The sequence below is a fragment of the Athene noctua genome, unplaced genomic scaffold (genome assembly GCF_965140245.1).
Source record: "Athene noctua unplaced genomic scaffold, bAthNoc1.hap1.1 HAP1_HAP1_scaffold_36, whole genome shotgun sequence".
Lineage (NCBI taxonomy): Eukaryota > Metazoa > Chordata > Aves > Strigiformes > Strigidae > Athene > Athene noctua.
In genome coordinates, this window is record NW_027437538.1 from 675,512 (window position 1) to 695,362 (window position 19,851).

The 19,851-nt window shown below is 55.2% G+C and overlaps 1 protein-coding gene across 1 annotated transcript; it reads right to left on the bottom strand.

Annotated features, from left to right (window-relative positions):
* Positions 1-11,786: 11,786 nt before the first annotated feature.
* LOC141974212 (olfactory receptor 14J1-like) lies at positions 11,787-13,656 on the bottom strand. Its single transcript, XM_074933551.1, has 2 exons — positions 13,075-13,656; positions 11,787-11,798 (listed from the first exon to the last, which is right to left on the bottom strand). Exons 1-2 carry the CDS (start codon positions 13,654-13,656, stop codon positions 11,787-11,789), a joined length of 594 nt encoding a protein of 197 aa, XP_074789652.1.
* Positions 13,657-19,851: the final 6,195 nt, after the last annotated feature.

Below are 19,851 nucleotides of genomic sequence, written 5' to 3' on the forward strand. Positions count from 1 at the left end.
AACTACCCTATATGACCCACCGGGTTTCCGGACAGGTAATATGGGAGTATTACAATTAGATTCACACTCCTTTAATAATCCTGTTTGTAAAAATTTTCTGTAACTAGCTGTTTCCCTTCCCGATCCTCCTTTTTTAAAGGGTACTGGTGAATTCTTACCGGTTGTTGTCCTTCTTTGAGGTTTACCTCTACGGGCAGAGCGTTCTTCGCCCTTCCAGGCGTGTCAGTGGCCCACACCCCGGGATACCCTTGATTGACAATTTCCTCACTGATTCCTCCTCCTGTGGGGATACTAGTTAGGGACAAGCTCATGATTTGTACAAGTTCTTGGTTGTTTACCTCCAGAGTAATCTCTCCATTGTTAAAGGTAATGGTTGCTCCTAACTGTTCTAGTAAGTGTCTCCCTAGGAGCGCTTTTGGGGAGTCAGGCATATACAGAAATGTGTGTATGCCTAACTGCTTTCCCAGTTTATATTTCAAAGGTCTGCAAAAATAAGCCTTTCCACTTTGGCCAGTAGCTCCCTTATAATGTTTTTCCAGGGCAAGCACTAAAGGATCTTGTGGTGGAACTAGTCCACAGTCCCTCTGCCACCCCGGTGATTTCGGAGGGTAAAGAACATGTCTGCGTTATAAGACACCTCATCCTACTTCCCTTCCCTCTGGAAAAATAACATTAATTGCAAAAGCGTGTTATAGTCTAAGGTCCCATTTAGTGGCCATTTAGCTGCTGCTTCTAGTTTGTAAAGTGGCCACCACTGATTACAATATTTAATCAGGATTTTCTTGCTTTCCGTGCTTCCTCTCCCGCTATGCCTTTCCAGTGCGTGAGTATGCAATCCAATGGGCTTTTCTTTACAATTTTTCCCTGCTTATTTCCCATTATTATTCCTTCTTCCCAAAATTCTTTCTCTCCACTTATAGCAGTCTCTACACTGGCTTTTAACCTTCTCCCACTCTGCCTCCTTCACTTCCCAAAGTTCCGGTATCTTATGGCTTCTTCCACACAATAATTATCCACTCCCGTCTTTCGACAGAGAGGTCTAACGACACCGCTTCTTCCCAGCACTCTGCACACCTCGTCCTCCTCTTATCAGACACATAATACCACTTACATCGACAATCTACGCACTCTGCTAATACCCAGGCTTGATGAAAATTACCAAAGGTAGGAGCATAGGAGCACAGAGAAAGCAGGGGATTCTCCCACGAACCCAGTCTGGTACTACCAGTTGCCCAGAAGGAGCTGTGTACAATCCTTCTAGCAGGTATAAATCATAAACCGTTAACAATTAGCAGTCAGTTCAAAGCCAGTATATCCACAATTAGTGCACTACACAAAGACCTGAAGCAAGATCCTGCAGGTGACGGGAATTACCAGGACCCTGCCCAAAATGCAAACTGCCTCTTATATACCAGTCATCGGTAGTTTGCCCCAAAAGATCTTACTCCTTTCCCGCGGATTCCCAAAGCCAAAACCAAATGGGTGTACCCCCTCCTCGGGACTGAGCCGTGCGCCAGACGTCTCTGCGCGTCTTACCAGCAGCCCGTCACCCTTAAACATACCTCTGTCCGCGAACCAGATGGTCCTTGTCCGCTCCCGCAGTGGACAGCTGGGAGCGGAGTTCCTCCGAGAAGAGCTCGGGGTGCACCTAGGACGTCCACCCTCCAGCAGTGTCCCGGCAGCCGAGCAGAGATGGTCCCATCTGGGGTGCCAAGATGTTTTGCGGAGAAATCATTCTATAACTTTGGAGCTATAAAGTGGGTATGTTTATTCAGCGCCGGGCGCATGGGGGATCGCTCCACCACAAGCATGCGCATGGTTTGCAGCTCCCGTCCGGCTGATACGTTACAGAATAGTGCATATTCATAGAACGCCTGTACATATACATAGCCTACCCCCGCCTCCCCTCGCTTCTCATGGCAATCAGGTCTCCTCCCCTTGCGCCTGCGCGATGAGCTCTTCAAGTTCCCGGCAGGGGTCATATAGATGAAGCACCTCTTCTTCCTCACTGATGAACTTTTCACCCTGTCGCTCTGCGCAGCCTCAGTTGTTTCCCTGGGCCCTGGACAAACCGCCAGGCCAGTTTGTGCTGGTGTTTGGGGTAATCTCCTGCTGATACCCACAACTTTAAGCACCAGAGGAGGCTTCTCTTTGGTCTAGGAGATAGTCGCCTAGCAGCGTTATCAGCACCTGGTATGTCTTTGCACACAGCCCCTTACGCCTCCTTTTGTCTTGGTGAAAGTTCCCCAGTCTTGCACCATCAATCTAAGGTTGTTTAGACTCCCCATCTCACCACACGCTGAATCTCTACAGAGCCCACATTTACAAAAGCCAGACCTGACTGGAGCCCAGTCCCAGGGAGGAAAGAGGGCCTTGCCCAACAGGGAACTCGGCACATTGCACCCGCAGAGAAAGACACTGCCCCTGCCTGCAAAGGGTCCAAGCTTTTATCCCTAAGTGGGACACCTGACCTTTGTTTAATTAATGCAGGACGCCTGGGGCTCATTTACCCCATGGCTCTGTCTGCCAGGCCGGCCCCACCCTGGAGGGAATCCTAAAGGCAAACTTACCCCCCCTTTGGGAAGGGCTGTGGGAATCACCCCTATGTCAACCTTAATTTGGGGCTTGGGGTTGAAACCCCAGCATTTCAACCCTGCCCCAGCTCCGTTGCCCTTCTCTGGCCACGCTCGAGTCATTCAATGGCCTTTTTGGGGTGAGGGGCCCAAAACTGAACCCACTCAGCTAGGGGCGGCCTCCCCAGTGCCGAGCCCAGGGCTCAGATCCCTTCCCTGTCCCTGCTGGCCACGCCAGTGCTGACACAAGCCAGGATGCCATTGGCCTTCTTGGCCCCCTGGGCACTCTGCCGGCTCCTGTTCAGCCGGCTGTCAATCACCCCCCAGTCCCTCTCTGACTGGCAGCTCTCCAGCCACTCCTCCCCAGGCCTGTAGCCCTGCTGGGGGTTGTTGTGGCCCAAGGGCAGCCCCCGGCATTTGCCCTCAGTGAAACTCCCCCAGTTGGGCTCAGCCCATGGCTCCAGCCTGGCCAGGTCTCTCTGCAGCCTCCCCACCCTCGAGAGATCAACACCCCCACCCAACTGGGTGTCATCTGCAAACTGACTGAGGGGGCCCTCGATCCCCTCGTCCAGAGCATCAATAAAGATGTTAAACAGGAGTGGCCCCAGCACCCAGCCCTGGGGGACACCACTCGTGACCACCAGCCAACCGGATTTAACTCCCTTCACCACAACTCTCTGGGCCCGGCCATCCAGACAGTTTTTTACCCAGCGAAGCGTGTGCCCATCCCAGCCTCGAGCAGCCAGTGTCACCAGGAGAATGCTGTGGGAAACGGTGTCAGAGGCCTTGCTGAAGTCAAGGTAAACAGCACCCACAGCCTTTCCCTCATCCAATCAGCAGGTCGCCCTGTCGTAGAAGGAGATCAGGTCTGTCAGGCAGGACCTGCCTTTCATAACCCCGCTGACTGGGCCTGATCCCCTGCCTGTCCCTCACGTGCTCTAGGATGGCACTCAGGATGAGCTGCTCCATCAGCTTCCCGGGCACCGAAGTCAAGCTGACAGGCCTGTAATTTCCCGGATCATCCTTCAGACCCTTCTTGTAGATGGGCGTCACATTGGCCCATTTCCAATCTGTCGGTCCCTCCCTGCTCAGCCAGGACTGCTGGGAAATGACAAAAAGCGGCTTGGCCAGCACCCAGCCAGCTCCTTCAGCACCCTGGGGCGTATCCCGTCTGGTCCCACAGACTGGTGTGTGTCTGTGGGATGCAGCAGGTCACTGACTGTCTCCTCCTGGATTGCGGGGGGGTCGTCCCAACAGTCTCTGTCCTCTGCCTGCGGAGGCTGGATTCCCTCAGGACAACTGGTCTTGTTGCTAAAGCCTGAGGCAAAGAAGGCATTAAGCACCTCAGCCTTCTCCTCGTCACTTGTTGCCATGTCTCCTCCTGCCTCTGGCAGGGGATGGAGACTCTCCCTGGACTTTCTCTTGCTACTGACATCCTTACAGAAACATTTCTTGTTGTCCTTGACTGCTGAGGCCAGATTAATTTCCAGCTGGGCTTTAGCCCTCCTGATTTCCACCCTGCACAGCCTCACAGCCTCTTTGGAATCACTGTGAGTCGCTAGCCCCTTCTTCCAAAAGTGGTAAACCCTCCTTTCTCCCTGAGTTGCAGCCAAATCTCCCTGTACAGCCAGGGAGGTCTTCTCTGTTGCTGGCTTCTCTTAGAGCACCCGCGGACCGCCTGCTCCTGAGCCATTAACACTTTCTTCTTGCAGAGCCCCCAGACATCCTGGGCCCCTGTACCCTTCAGGATCGTCTCATAGGGGATCCTGTCAAGCAGGTGCCTAAACAAGACAAAGTCAGCCCTTTGGAAGTCCAGGATGTCAGTCCTGCTCAGCCCTCTCCTGGCCTCTCTAAGAATAGAGAACTCTATTATTCCATGATTGCTGTGCCCTAGTCGGCCTCCAACCACCACATCCTCCACCAGTCCTCCTCTGCTCACAAAGAGGAGATCCAGCAGGGCACCTTCTCTGGTCGGTTCTCTCACCAGCTGCGTCAGGACATTGTCTGCCGCACATTCCAGGAATCTCCGGGACTGGTCCTGCTCAGCTGTGTTGTATTTCCAGCAGATGTCTGGGAAGTTAATGTCACGCACAACAACAAGGGCAAGCTATAATGCCTATAAAATATCTCATCCACCTCTCTGTCCTGGTTGGGTGGCCTGTAGCAGACTCCTACTAACACATCTGCCCTGTTGGCCTTCCCCCTGGTTCTAACGCAAAGACACTGCACCCTGTCTTCACTGCCCTTGTACTCAAGTGTACTCCAGAAGGCCGTGGCCAAGAGCACAAAGTGCCCGTGGGAGCAGGGCACCAGTGGTGACCCCCAGGGGCCAGTCCTGAGTCCAGTCCTGTTTAACTGGTGGGTTTGCCGATGGCAATGGGAAGGGATGGGATGCAGATGGGAAGCTCGAGGGAGCTCGTGACTTCAGGCTGTGACTCTGGGAGTGAATATGGGCAGAGTCTGGGGCAGGGGGGGCTGTGGGGGTTCTTGGGGTCTCTGCTTAAAATAAAATGTGTTTTCCTCTGTTCTAAGTCCATCTCCACTCTGGAAAGTGGCCTTCAGAAGTGGAAAAATGGACTTAATATGCATCAGAGGGGTGTATTTTATTTTTGATTGAAGCATGCTTTCTGCTGATTTAGCTTTCTGGCAATTAAACATCCTTCTGTGTCTGCGTGCAGCTGTGTGCAAGTACCAAGTACAGCAGGTGGGAGTTGGTGGGAAAGGTCTGAAAGATGCAGCTTCAGACTGTCATGGAGAAAGCTCAGCTTTGAACAGAGGTGCTGGAAGTCCCAGGGGGCTGATGAGAGAAATGTGGGGTTGGAGGCAGGGACAAAGATTGCCCCCAGAGTGTCTGACATGGAGGGTCTTGGCTTCCCTCCATGTTCAGCCTCTATCAGCAGATGCTCAGGACCAATATCCAGTGGAGTTTGCTGATGTCACTTCATGGGTGAGCAGATAAGGAGCAGTGGAAAGAGAAGAAATTGTTCCTTACTGACATTTAGGACTGAAAACTTTTCCCTTTGCCTGCACGGCTGAAACCTCTCACATTCCCCCCGTCAGAAGGGAGGAATGAAGTTCTGCCAGAGACTTGGCTTGTCAGGGGGATTTGCGTGTTCATGAGCCCTCTGGTGCCAAGTTCCTGAACTGCAGGTGCAGCAGAGGGGTTGGAGTGGCCTCTAGAGAAGGGCAAGTCAGCAGCAAAGCTCCAAGGCTGTGAGGGTGTCAGTGATGCCCAGCGAGGGCCATCACTGGAGAGGCCGGGCAGGGAATGAGGAGACAAGGTTCCTGTCCCTGGGGCTGGGGAAGCAGGAAGGCAGAGGCTCTGCTCACAGGCTGCCAATCCAATGTTGAGGGGCCCTGAAAGGCCTTGATGGGTTTCATCCCCAGGAGGGTCCAGCCCTGAGCCCATCCCCTGGGAACGGGGATCCTTTCCCTCCTGGGATGCTCAGGGCTCTTCCTGGGGCAGGGAGAGGCAGGGGGTGATGCCGAGGCAGGACAGCGGTCGGATCCCCCCAGGCTCTGTGGAGGGTGGGCAGGAGGCAGCAAAGTGCTGTGCCTGTAGGAACTGGTGTCCTCTCAGGGTCCTCAGGGGAAGTGACAGCAGCCATAGTCGAGAGGACAAGGATTTCAGTTCTGCTGGGGGGTGCCAGCCTCAGCCAAGGGCCCATCCCCACCACAGGCTGTCCCACACTTTCCTCTGCCTCTGCCTGTTTCTCTGCAGATTTTCACCCCACCCCTGCTGCCCCACATCACTCTGACCCCAGGCTGTCCCAGCATTTCCTGATGACTCTCTGTCCTCACTGTCTTCAAACACAAAACTGTCACTGTCTGTGCTCTGACAAGGGCTGTGAGATCCCCAGAACCTGTGCAGCAGGTGATGAACTGATCACACACCCCATCCCCTGCCCCCCTGCGCCGCTGCGAGGGAGGAGGGAGAGAAATCAGGAGCAAAGCTGAGCCTGGGGAGAAAGCAGGGGAGGGGGAAGGGGCTTTTACATGTGGTAAAACCTCTCAGTGTCCCAGTCTGGGGTTTAACTTTTGTTGTTAGTGTTGGAATTAAATGGATGGGTTTTTTGTTCCCCTAACCTGTCTGTCTTTTGCTCATGGCCATAATGGGTGAATCATCCCTCCCTGTCCCGATCTTGATGTCTGAGCTCTTTGTTGTGGTTTTTCCTTCCCACTCCGGAGAGGGGAGGGGTCACTGAAAGGCCGAGCTGGCCAGGGCTGTGAAGACTGGCTGCCATGACCCTGAAATAGCAGGGCCCCAGTTCAGGAGGGGAGGGAGGAAGCAGATTGGAAGACACCAGACGCCAGAATTCAGAGGAGCAGCCTTTGGCCTGTTCTGGGCAGTTTCCGTGGGGATCTCATGGTCAGCAGCGCTGAAGGGAAGCCCAGCTCACTGCAACTGGTCTGCAAGAGCATCTTCCCAGCTTGGCAATGGTCTGTAGCAAAACTCAGTGGAAACTGGAAAGTGAGGTCAAGGGCATGAGAACAAAGGTGTTGTCTGCTTCAGGAAGAGTTAACAAAGTAGCAGAGAGAATGTGGGAGCTCTGCTCCATGTAGTAAGGGTCTGTGGAGAAAGGTCTGAGACACTCTGTCCTCTTCTCCTCAGCCTTCCCCAGCAAGGTCTGCCCGGCCTTTGTGCCTCGAGGCAGGACTCTGGAGCAGAACAGTCAGGGGGCGGTGAAAACTAGATCAGAGGCTACTTGATGAACCTCAACCCTTCCAGTCCACAAGCGCAGAGGGGCTGCATCCCAGGGTGCTGAGAGAGCAGGATGATGTCACAGAGAGGCCACTCCCCATCATCTCTGAAAGGTTTTGGAGACTGGGGAAATAACGGGAGTTTATTGATATCACATGATCTGTAACCAGAACAGAAGGGAAATGGAAAAAGAATAAATGATTTCTTACTGTTCCTGAGAACTGAAACTTGTTCACCTTGACTGTGCTCCTGAAACCTCTGAGATGAAGCACCTAAGAAGAGAGGAGTTAAGGGAAGTGCTGCCCACTGCCTTGGCTTGTCGGGGCATTTTGTCTGTTCCTGAGCCCTCTAGTGCCAAATTCCTGAACTGCAGATCCTGAAAGAAGAACCAACAAGGCTCTGGAGCACTAAAAGTCAGCAGCAAACCCCCGTGTGTCTGAGGGTATTACCGTGCCCCACCGAGGCCATCGCTGAAGAGACTCTGGAGGGAACCACCAGAAGAGGTGACCACCCCTGGGGGCGGGGGGAGAAGGAAATCAGAGGTGATGGAACCAGGCAGAAAAGGAACGTGGAGGTGGCTGTGAAGGGATCCTAGAGTAGAGTGACAGAAGAGTTTGGGCTGGAAAAGACCTTTAAATGCCATCTAATCCAAGCCCCTGCAATGAGCAGGGACACCTTCAACTAGATCACGTGGCTCAAAGCCCCACCCAAAGCGACCTTGAATGTTCCCAGGGACGGGGCCTCTACCACCGCTCTGGGCAGCCTGTTCCAGGGTTTCTCCAGTGCCACTGTAAAAGTGTTCTTCCTTTTATGTCCCTGAATCTGCCCTCTTTTAGTCGAGAACCATTACACTGTGTCCTTTCACAAAAGTCTCCCCCCATCTCACTTTGAAGCCCCCTCTCAGCGCTGAAAGGCAGCAGCAAGGTCTCCTTGGAGCCTTCTCTTCTCCAGGCTGAAGAATCCCTCTGAATATTTTTGTGGCCCTCCTTTGGAGCCACTCCAAGAGTTCCATGTCCCTGCCGTGCTGAGAACCCGAGCTGGACGCAGCACTCCGGGGGCTCTCAGCACAGCAGAGCGGCACCATCCCCTCCCTCGAGCTGCCGCCACACTTCATTTGATGCAGTCCAGGACACGGTTGGCTTCCTGGGCTCGGAGTGCACATTGTCATCTCAGGGTCAACTTTTCCTGCACCAGCACCCCCAAGTCCTTTTCTGCAGGACTGCTCCCAGCACCTTCATCCTCCAGCCTGTGCTGATACTGGGATTTGCCTTGACCCAGATGCAGGACCTTGCACTTGGCCTTGTTGCATTTCAGGAGGTTCGAAAGGCCCCACGTAGGACCTGCCAAGTAACCCCGACTCAATGACTTCAGTGGGACACAAAAGCTACAGAGGATATCTCTACAGTTACATCTGCTCCCTCCATGGTCACGGGGAGTGTGGGTGCTCTCCCGGTCATCATCAAGGGAAGAGCTGTGGTGGAAGGAAAGGCACCGTCACCCATCCTGGAGGGGACCTCGGGAGGTCTGTAGGCCAAGCACAAGCCCTGTCAGTGGAGACAGGAGAAACGAGGTTTGGGCTGTTTGTGTGCGGGGCTGTGGGAGTGGGAACCCTTGGCCTCTCCAGACACGTGTCCAGGAGTGATCTCTGCAGGAGCTGATCTCAGACTCTCCACCTGTCCAGGAGCTGCCCGGGGATCCCTCATCCCTCCAGGACCTGCCCTCCACCACCACAAAGGTCTCTCTCCAGCACAGTCACGGAACCACTGAGGCTGGCAGGCAGCCAGCTCCCACCTTCTCTCTGCTGCCTCTTCCTGCTTCATTGTTACCAGGACCTTCTCCCTCACCTGTACCAGTCTCCTCCCAGGCTGCTTGACTTCCTGCATTTCTGGGTGGACTGGAGCTCCGAGAGGAGACTGAGTTGCGGAAAAAAGACTCCACAACTCGAATAGAGTCACACAGCAGGGATGTTTACTGCGGTGCCGGGGTGCAAGGGGATCTCTCCACAAAGCTTGCACACCCCCCGCACATTTTACCAAAACCTGATCGAGTGTGGATTTCCATATTCATTGGGTTCCATCACACAAACATCATGTGCAGGAGTGAGGCTGGGTTAGCTCTAGAGGCTGCTGTCAGCACTTGATGTCATCTTGGCACCTGCCCATTGCCTCCTGGGGGCGTCTCCGGGGGGCTTTGGGAGGAAGGCTCGGAGTCTTTCTCACCCTGTTTTTGCCCGGAGCATGCACAGATTCTCTTGGCCAATTCCTTGAATAACAAGAGTGTTTTTCAGACGGTTTACTTTCTATCTTAACTAAGAGAACCAATAGAATTTCTACCATTTGTATATGGATATCTTCACTCATTAGCATAATTCCAACTAGATAGAGCCACCTGTTACTCAAGGAGAAAAGTATAATGTTTTGCTGAACATTGTAATCCTTGGGAGATTTTCTCAGTGAACTGCTTTGTGTTGATGAACACAGCAGTCCTTGGTAAAATTCCACAGGACAGTCTGGGCAAGCAGGATTCTTATCAATACTAAAAAAAATACTACAACCTGCTATAAGTAAGTAAATAAGTTGCTAAACACTTTTCTATAAGTAAGTAAGTAAATAAACCTGAAAACAAGCAATCATTTCTCTGCATCAAGACCCGTGACCATCATCAGCTCTCCACTCTTCTCTTCAGTGCAGCATCCCACGGGATTCTTCCAAACAGGTTCCTCAGCAGGCCAGAGCCCGCTCTCATGAAGCCTGTTCTTCAGCTCTCAGCTGACTCCTCCTCCATCCCCCGGCAGAGCTCCATGCCTTCCTGCTGCTCTCTCCCATAAAGGGTAACTTCCCCTCCGGGTCCAGCCCCATGGCCTTATCAGTAGCAAAGCCCCAGGACCCCACAGTTTCTCTAGGAGGGAGCATTTGTAGTGCCCTGCAACTCCTCATGCTCTTCCCTTGTGAAAGACACCCCAATCGAGATGAGCCAAAGGCCCACAACTATTAAAAGGTGACCAATTGGAGCTTCAGTCCGTGGGGACCTTGAGAAACTCTGGGATTGGGAAAATGGAAGTAAATTGAAGCTTTACAAGGAAAAGTGGCCAATCCTGGATCAGCAGGGAGCAGGGGGTGGATAGTCCCATAGCTGAGGGCAGGCTGGGACCTGCCGGGCTGAGCAGCGGCTCTGAGGAGAAGGGCCTGGGCACCGTGAGGGATTCCCTACGAGCCAGGAGAGGATGGACACGATGAACAAGGGCAGCTGCCTGCGGGGCTGCATTGGGAGGAGCGTGGGCCACCCAGACACCCTGGGTTACCATCCCCCTCCACTCAGCACTGGTGTGGCCCCACACACATGGGTGAGTCCCAGGCAGTGGGTCCCCAATCTGGAGAAGTGGGGGGACCTGGGGAGTGTTGAGTGAAGCTCTGCCAAGGTGGGGTTTGGCCCAGTGCCAATTCTTCTTCAGCCCAGGCAGCACCCACCTGGCTATGAGAACACGATGGGAGACCATGTCACAGGCCTTGCACAATCCCATGTGCACAACACGCCCTGCTTTGCCCGGTCTGTTGTGGGTCAGCAATCCCTTCCTTGGCCTTCAGCTACCTGGACACGGCTGAAGGAGGACGTAGCCTACGACCTTCCCAGGGATGGAGGGAAGCTGACAAGCCTATAACTCTCCCCCTATAATTCTCCCAGTTCTCATTCCTGCCCTTCTTGAAGATGGGTTTGCCCTCGGCCTTCTCCATGGACCCCAGAACCTCTCTGATTGCTCTGGCCCTTCTGAGGGCTCAGCCCAGAATCACCGGCGAGGGTGACGGAGCCAACAGGAGCACTTGCCATGAGCCTGTCCAAGGCAGCGGAGATGAGTCTCACTGGGAGAGTGGGGGTTGTTCCTGGGTCACACACACAAGTGTCCGGGCTCTGTCAGGTGCCCACATCTCAGCTGGCCCCATGCCCTCACCTTACACACAGGGGGTTCAGAGACACGAGTCCTTCCCTTGCACACGCAGAGGCAGTGCATTGCCGGAGTCGTCGTGTCTCTCTGGGCTCCTGCTGCCACGGCCAGAGGCTGGGAGGCCCCTCAGCCCTGTGCTGATCACCCTGCTCTGCACTCGTGGGAGATGCCCCACGGCATGAGGAATGGACTCGGGGACCTCGGTTCAAGGAAACACCTCCCAGGGCTGCAGCCAGGGGGTTGCCCAGGGGACGTTACTGTGGATGTGAAGTGACCTCATGACCCTGTTTGTCCCACACACCTTCACAGCACCCCCAGAAATAGCTGATGGCAGTTGTGCTCTCTCACCTCACACACATGATGTGCATGTTTACATCTCCTCCATAAAATGCAAACATGAACTTCTGACCTACTCGTTTGGTGTCCCTCTGTGGAGGGACAAAGACCCTCTCCGAGCTGAAGTGAGAGGCCAGTGATGGAAATGGTGTTTGGGAGGGGCTAGAGCGTGATGATTTCCATGGGTCAGGGTCATGGTCTAACCCCAGCCAGCATCTGAGCCCCACACAGCCACTCACTCACTGCCCTGGGTGCGATGAGGGAGTGAAGCACAAGGGTAAAAGTAAGAAAACTCACAAGTTGAGATACAGACTATTTTGTAGGTAAAGCAAAAGCCACACGTGTAAGCAGAGGAAAACATGGAATTCAATCACTTCCCATTGCCAGTCAGGTCTTCTGCCAGAATATCAGGGCTCCATCACACATAACAGTGACGTGGGAAGACGAACTCCATGACTCTGAATGTCCCCATGTTCGTCCTTCTCCCCCAGCTTTATATAACGGAGCATGATGTCCTAAGGTACAAAATACCCCGTTGGTCAGTCGGGGTCAGCTGTCCCAGCCGTGTCCCCTCCCAGCTCCTTGTGCACCCCCAGCTGCTCGCTGGTGGGGTGGGGTGAGGAGCAGGAATGTCCCTGACCCTGTGTAAGCCCTGCTCAGCAATAACGAAATCAGCCCTGCGTTACCAGCACTGTTCATGGCACAAACCAAACCCCAGCCCCATAGCAGCTCCCAGCAAGAAAAGGAACTCTCTCCCAGCCAGAGCAGCACAGGCAGCTGCCCCAGTGTGTCCAGTGAGCGCAGACACAGAGCAGAGCCTGCTCCTTCAGGTCTCTCCCAGGAGGCCTGGCTGTGCGAGGACACTGCTGCCAGCCCCCACCCTGCAAATCACACTGTTCACCTCTTCGCTGGGGTTTTCCTCTGCGGGCCACTTCCTTGGGCGTGTTCTTGAGATCAGGTTTGGGAGAAGAGCTCAGCCTTCAGGCACTGCCCTGAGCAGATCCTCTTTCATGAGGGAACCGCTCTTCGGGAGGCCGGCTCTGTCACACAAGTGCCCAGAGCCTGTCCCTGCCTGCGGTCACAGGGCTGTCACACAGCAGGAGTGTGACCAAGCTGCCAGGGCACTCAGGCCTCACACCAAACCGAAGGGATCAGAAAGAGAGTGTGGAAGGGAAGAGAGAACATCTCTAGAGGACCAAGTGCTCCCTGGCAGGGCTGCCATGCTGGGACTCTCTTCCCCTCCACCGCTGCACACAGGAAATTTACGTGCATGTCCTTAAAAACTTAAAGAAAGTATCTCAGTACAAGAAAAGTCGCTGGAGGCCCTTTATTTTGTTGCAACACACAGAGATCATGGATCCTCATTCATGCAGCCAGTTGGTGAGAAAAGCAGACTGAATTCAAAAGGGGAAGAAAAAAACATTAAAAGAAAAATCCAACAAAATAACCCAGAAAATTCAGACAGATTGGAACTGTACAGAATTATATTGTAATTAATATGAAGAAGATAAGCAGTTCATTGCTTCAGCATAACATCTAGTTATCAGATTCCTCAGGGAATCCTTGATCTCCTGGTTCCTCATGCTGTAGATGAGGGGGTTCACTGCTGGAGGCACCACTGAGTACAGAAATGACACCACCAGGTCCAGGGATGGGGAGGAGATGGAGGGTGGCTTCAGGTAGGCAAATAGAGCCGTGCTGATTAACACGGAGACCACGGCCAGGTGAGGGAGGCACGTGGAAAAGGCTTTGTGCCGTCCCTGCTCAGAGGGGATCCTCAGCACGGCCCTGAAGATCTGCACATAGGACACCACAATGAACACAAAACACCCAAAAGCCAAACAGGCACTGACCATGATAAGCCCAACTTCCCTGAGGTAGGAGTGTGAGCAGGAGAGCTTGAGGATCTGGGGGATTTCACAGAAGAACTGGTCCAGGGTGTTGCCCTGGCAGAGTGGCAGTGAAAATGTGTTGGCCGTGTGCAGGAGAGAATTGAGGAACCCAGTGCCCCAGGCAGCTGCTGCCATGTGGACACAAGCTCTGCTGCCCAGGAGGGTCCCGTAGTGCAGGGGTTTGCAGATGGCAACGTAGCGGTCGTAGGACATGACGGTGAGGAGAGAAAACTCTGCTGTAGCAAAGAAAAAGAAAAAAGAGGTCTGTGCAGCACATCCCAAGTAGGAGATGTGCCTGTTGTGCCAGAGGGAGTTGGCCATGGCTTTGGGGAGAGTGGTGGAGAGGGAGCCCAGGTCGAGGAGGGAGAGGTTGAGGAGGAAGAAGTACATGGGGGTGTGCAGGCGGTGGTCACAGGCGATGGCGGTGATGATGAGGCCGTTGCCCAGGAGGGCAGCCAGGGAGATGCCCAGGAAGAGCCAGAAGTGCAGGAGCTGCAGCTCCCGTCTGTCTGCGAATGCCAGGAGGAGGAACTCGGTGATGGAGCTGCCGTTAGTCATTTGTTTCTACTGGACATGGGGACCTCTATGTGTTGGAAAAACAAGTGAGAATTTAGGGTAGATTTCTCTGAACAAAAGATCCTCCTTAAGTTTTGACTAATCCCTCCTTAAACACTCCCATTATGATGTACCCTTGGAACTGTCCTGGGGGTGATGTGGGGCTGTGAGCAGCCCTGCCCCAGGCAGCACCCTCTCCACAGCAGCAGGACCCTGCCCTGCCGGGGTCTCTCCTGCCCCCCACAGCTGCTCCCCCCGGCGCCGTGGGCAGCTCCCCGGGCAGGCTGAGTGCTGACCCTGGCCGGCGGCAGAGTCCCTGCCCCAGCACACAGCCCCGGGGGTGCAGGGACCCTGCTCGGAAGGACAGCCCTGGGCACCCCCGGCCGCACCCGCGGCTGCACCCCCTGCAGCCGTCCCCGGGAGAAGGCAGAGCCATGGCCTGTCCCTCTGGCAGCGCAGCAGGGAAGCCCTGCTCGGGAGCACGGCCTCCTCCTCCAGACACCAGGGAGATTCCTGGGGCTGTGCCGGCCTCACCACATCCCTCCGCCACCTGCAGCTGCCCTGCCCCGCACCCACAGACTGACGGTGTCACGGGCTGGGAAGATTTCTCCTGCAGTGAGCTCTCAGCACCCTGCCAGTGCCGTCTGCCTCTGCCCTCTCTGTGCCCGGCTCCTCTGCCCTCGGTGCCTGCAGGCAGTGCCCTCAGCCCTGCTGCGCTTTGCAGAGGAGCTGCTCCTGGGCAGAGCTGGCTCTCTGCAGCGCTGACCACTTGCCCTCAGCTCCCTCCAGCCCAGCAGCCCGGCCCAGCATCACAGCAGAATGCAAGCCCAAGGCATTTTAATGACTCCTTGAGGAGGGTTGGTCTGAGTCCATGGACCTCAGACAGTGATTGGATGATGAAGGTGCCAGTCCAGAAATCAAAGCCAGAGGCCAACTGCAAAGTTTCTTGGAGTGTTAATGGCTCCCAGTGAGGACCGTTACTGACAAAGTCTCCCCATTGTCTAATTAGACAAGAAAACTTGAGGCAGAGAATATCAGTAAACAACTCACCCCGAGAACCGGGGATGTCAGTTCCTGTCCCTCACCCATTCCTCAGGGCTCTTCCTGGGGCAGGGTGATGTGGGGATGGGCAATGCCAAGGGCAGGACTATGGTCCAACCCCTGCCAGGCTCTCGGCTGGGCAAGGGGAGGCCATGAGACCCAGTGCTGGAAGGGGAAGGGGCTTCCTCATGGCCACCAGTGGCAGAGACACCAGCCAGAGCCAAGGGCAGAGAGAGCTCAGCTCTGCTGGGGGATGCTCAGACTTTGCTCACCCCTCTGTCGTCTCCACCACAGGCTGTCCCACCGTGTCCCACACCTGCACCTCTTTCTCTGCCGGCCGGAGACGTCCACCCAGCTCCCACACCCTGCTCTCCCCTGAGCATCTCCCTTCCTTTCCTGAGATCTCTGCGTCCTCCCTGCCTGCTCCTTGACACACAAAGCCTGGGGCTGCTCCAGTCTCCCTCGGGGTGACCTGTTCCACCACAGCACTGCCCTTCCAGGGACATTGCTCTCTGCCCAGCCTGGGCCTCCTCAGCTGCACTTGGTGGCATTAGTCCTTTCTCACGCTGTATCTTACTACAAAGGAAAATTCTTGTCCTGATGCCCCCACCTCCACCCCTTTTATCCCTCCCTATCCCATTGGTTTGCTCCCTTCAGACATCTCATCCCTGGCATCTCTTTCATGTCCTCTCTGGGGTCCCCAAATCCCCTCCCTTGAATCCCTCCCGAGGCCTTTCCTTCCCTCTCTCCCCTCACTCCTTCACTGTCCATCCTGTCCCCTGCAGGAGTGTCCCCGGATCCCCTGCCTTGATCCCCCACTCCCAAACACTCTCCAATCCCATTGGGTTTGTCCTCTGCACTCCTCTTCCTTCTGTCCCCATCAGCCACTCTGCTTGCAGTCTCCGTGTCCCTCCACTTGAATTCCTTTCATCCTCACTTGCACTCGACACAGTCCTGTCCCGGCAACCCCTCCAGCCCCGTACCCTGGTGTCCACTAATTCCCCCCAGTGCCCTGTCTTTGGGTCTCCCCCACCTCCACCCCTCCCCTTTGGAGGACATGAACTCCTCACTCTCTCCGTGTCTCCGTCCCCACCCCTGGCCCTTGCATGGACAGGTATCCCCGGGGACACTTGGAGGAATGGGGCTGGGCAGGGCAGAAGGGATTTTCCTGCTCAGACCAGGGGGAAGCCATGGGCCTGTGGGGACTGGGGAAAGCTGTGCCCACCCCCAGCCCACCAAGATCCAGTCCAGAGCACCCCTTTGCTCTTCTTCCCCAGGCATTCCTCAAAGCGAGAGCAGGTTATGGCGTGGTGGTAATTAGTGGGGTGGACTTGGAGGGCCTCCAGTCTGGGGAACTGGGGTACACTTGGTTCTCCCATCCCTTGCTGGTACTGGGGACATCCCAGCAACCATGGAGGTCTTGTGGTCTCTCTACAGGGGGAACTGAAAAAGGCAGGCACCATGAGTTCTGCTGCCCTCAGACCCTCCCCTCCCATGGCCATGACACTCCAGGGCATCCCAGTGTGCCCCAGTAACAGCCTGGGTTTTACCACCTAACCCTCGGAAGCCCTTGTTCCCACACTCTGACCCCGTCCCCCTGAGTCCCTATCCTAACCCTGACTTGGTCTGTCTGGCCCGTGGGGGCAGCACAGGCCCTGCAGGGTTCTAGAGCAGCCGTAAGGCCTTGGAAGCGGAACGTGAGGTGACCTGTATCTGATCCCCTCCTGGGCCACGAGGAGGAGCTGGTGTGGAGCGCTGGGATGAGCTCAGCTGTGCCTCAGGATCTCGTGGGCCAGCAGCAGGTGCATGGCTGTGAAGGCAGCTGTGAGGTCACACCTGCCGCAATCCCTGGCAGGCCAGCAGCAGGCTTGGGTGCTGGTTTGCACAAGGACATGGTTTTGATCCCGGTGCAGGGAGCTGTGCAGATCCCACCCCTGGAACTGTTCTCTCATTGTGCCCCTGAGAGCTCTTTCCGTGTTACCAGTTACAGTGCTGCTCTCACAAGGGTTTTCTTGCTCCTGCTGCCCCCAACAGAGGATGTTCCCACGGGCGTGTTCTGCTGCTTTTGTATAAAGGTCAGGACATGCCGATGGCGGGATGGCCAGGGGCAGGTGGGACCTTCCTGCACTCTTCTCTCTTACAATCAAGTTGAACTGACGCCCAAGGGATACACTCAGCCCAACAGGGCCTGAAGGCCCAGCTGTACATGGAGCACAGCCCGGCACAGCCCAGGCCTGGCTCTGCTCAGGTTTGCTGTGCTGAGCATCACGGACTCTTCAGGGCACAGGGGTCTTCTGCTCAGGATCAGCCAACCTCCTGATGAAGGACAGCAGGAGGATGAAGTCTCCTCTGGGCAGCTGGAGGAAGGACACAGGTTTAGGCCCTGGTACTCCGCGGGGACTTGGAAGTCCATGGACCTCTGCTAGCCAGCCTGGGTTGAAGGGAAGGTGGACAGTGATCCCTGACTGCACCTGGGGGAATGCTCTCCTCTACCTGCACATTCCCAGCTGGCCCTGGAGCCAGCTGCATTGCTGGGGGACCCTGAAACTCTCTGGGCTTCAGTCAGTAGAAACCTCCTGAAGCTTCACAAGGGCAAGTGGCCAGTCCTGCATTTGGGGACAGAACAACCCCAGAGCTGGGGGCACGCTGGGACCTGACCGGCGGAGCAGTGACCCCGAGGAGAAGGGCCTGGGCATCCCTCGGGATGCCATCCAAGGCAGAGGGGCGTGTCCCCGTGAGGAAGGCCAGCTGCCCATGGGGCTGCGTTAGGGGCATGTGGCCAGCTCAGACAAGGCAGTTCCCATCAGCACTGTGGTGGCCACATCATGACTGGGGTGTCTGGGGTGGGGCTCCCTGTGCTGAAGGAATGGGGAGGAACTGGAGAGGCTCCAGAGCAGAGCTGCCAGGACGGGGTGTGGGGACTTGGTGGAGAGGCTGAGAAACCTGGGCTGCTTGAGCCTGGTGAGGTGCAGCCTCAGGGCACTGTACAAACAGCCTGCAGCTGCTTGAAGGGGGGTTTCCGAGTGATGGAGCATTTCTCGGTAGTCGGAAGAGAAGGAAACCTCAACAAGGTGCATCTTGGAAGGCTCAGACTGCATTTGAAGGAGAAGCAATGTCACTCAGATGGTCGTAGTGTGGTGCATGAGATCTTCCAATGGAGTCAGGATCAGCCCATGGTTTGTGTCTCAAGGAACAGCCGGTGAGGGTGGAGAGACATCAGTGAAGGTGTGGAAATGCTGAGGCAGGAGCTGGGTGGGAAAGCAAGATGGGTGTCTGCAGCCTGGAGGGAAAGAGGTGCCGGCACGGGCCAGTGTAGGACAGCCGGCAGGCGAGATGGCCAAGGGCTCTGGCACGGCGAAAAGGCCCAACAGGACCAAGGTCTTTCTCCCCTGGGCTATGGCAGTTGCCTCTGCCACTGAGGCCTCACAGGAGAAACTTGATTGGGAGGCTCTGCACTTCATTTCTTCTTCGCCATTGCTTGGGGAAGGCGGGAGGGGTTGTGCAGTTTCCTACACTCGGCATTGCTCCCCCTCACAGCCCCTGCCCCCAGGAAGAGCCCTGAGCCACACACGAGGGGCAGCATCTCCTTCCCAGGGCCTGAGGGTCAGGGCTTGGCCTTTGTGCTCCATCACCAACCCAAGGGTTTCACAGCAGGACAGCCCTGCACGGGGCCTTTGCCTGCCTGCAATCACAGCCTCCAATTCTCTGCTCTAACGAGTCCCTGCAGAGGCTTTGTCAGTCCTGGCCCTCCGTGGGGCCAATCAGGGCTTCAGGGCACGGGGAGCTTTGCTGCTGACTTGGACTTGTTGAGTCCTTTGCTCAGTCTCCTCTCAGGGCCTGAGCATCATGGACATGGGGCCAAATACACCACGGGGCTCATTAAAATACACAAAGCCCTAACGAGCTCGTTCTCTTCCTTTAGATTTCTTCAAGTCTTCAGGACTTGTGCAGCTAATTGGAGTCATTTCATGGTGTAGTTAAGGAGGAATATTTCAAAGAGTATCTAATATAAATGATTTTTGTTATACAGGCAATTTTTATTTACTGTTCAGATTAGAGAAGGGTGATGGAAGCCTTCTGCAGTTGATATTGATCCCGGGGTCTCCTCAGGAGCTCTGCACAGGGAGCAGAAGCAGCCCCTTGAGCTCTGGCACTGTATGGACAACCTTGCTCCTCACCTCCCAGCCTCACCATTGCTGTCATATCCCACCTGGGATCTACAGCCCTTTTCCTTACATCCGACTTCTCCACTGCAGGCTGCAGCGGGAGGTTACAGCTCCATTCCCCATCTCCCACCTGCTCTCCTGAGAGAACTGCCGGCACACGGGCACAGAAGATGTTTTCCTATTTGCAAGCAAAACACAGTGACGCATGGTCAAGATTCACAAACAATACAGCACACTCCTCAACCAGCTACTAAGCACACGATATCTCTAATGAGGTCGCCTGTCGACAAGGGATAATCTCAGGAGAAATGTTTTAGCTCCACAGACACAAAAAGGTCGATACAAACATGATGGAGGATTTGGCTACAGAGACAATTAGACGATAGGAAGACAGGCAAGGTTTGAGTCCCTGCAGCTCAAAGCAGCAGCACAGGTGAGAGGTGTCTGAATGAACCAGGAGTGACGGGAGGAGAAAAGTGCAGTTGTGGGCCCCACAGTTTCCGCAGGGTCTTCAGGTCCTTGAAGGGATCCAGAGGGGGCAACAAAACCGCTGCCAGGGCTGGAAGGAATGTCCCATGGGGAGCAGCTGAGGACTGGGTGTTGGTCTCGTTTGGAGAAAAGGATGTTGCGGGGTGAGCTCAGGGCT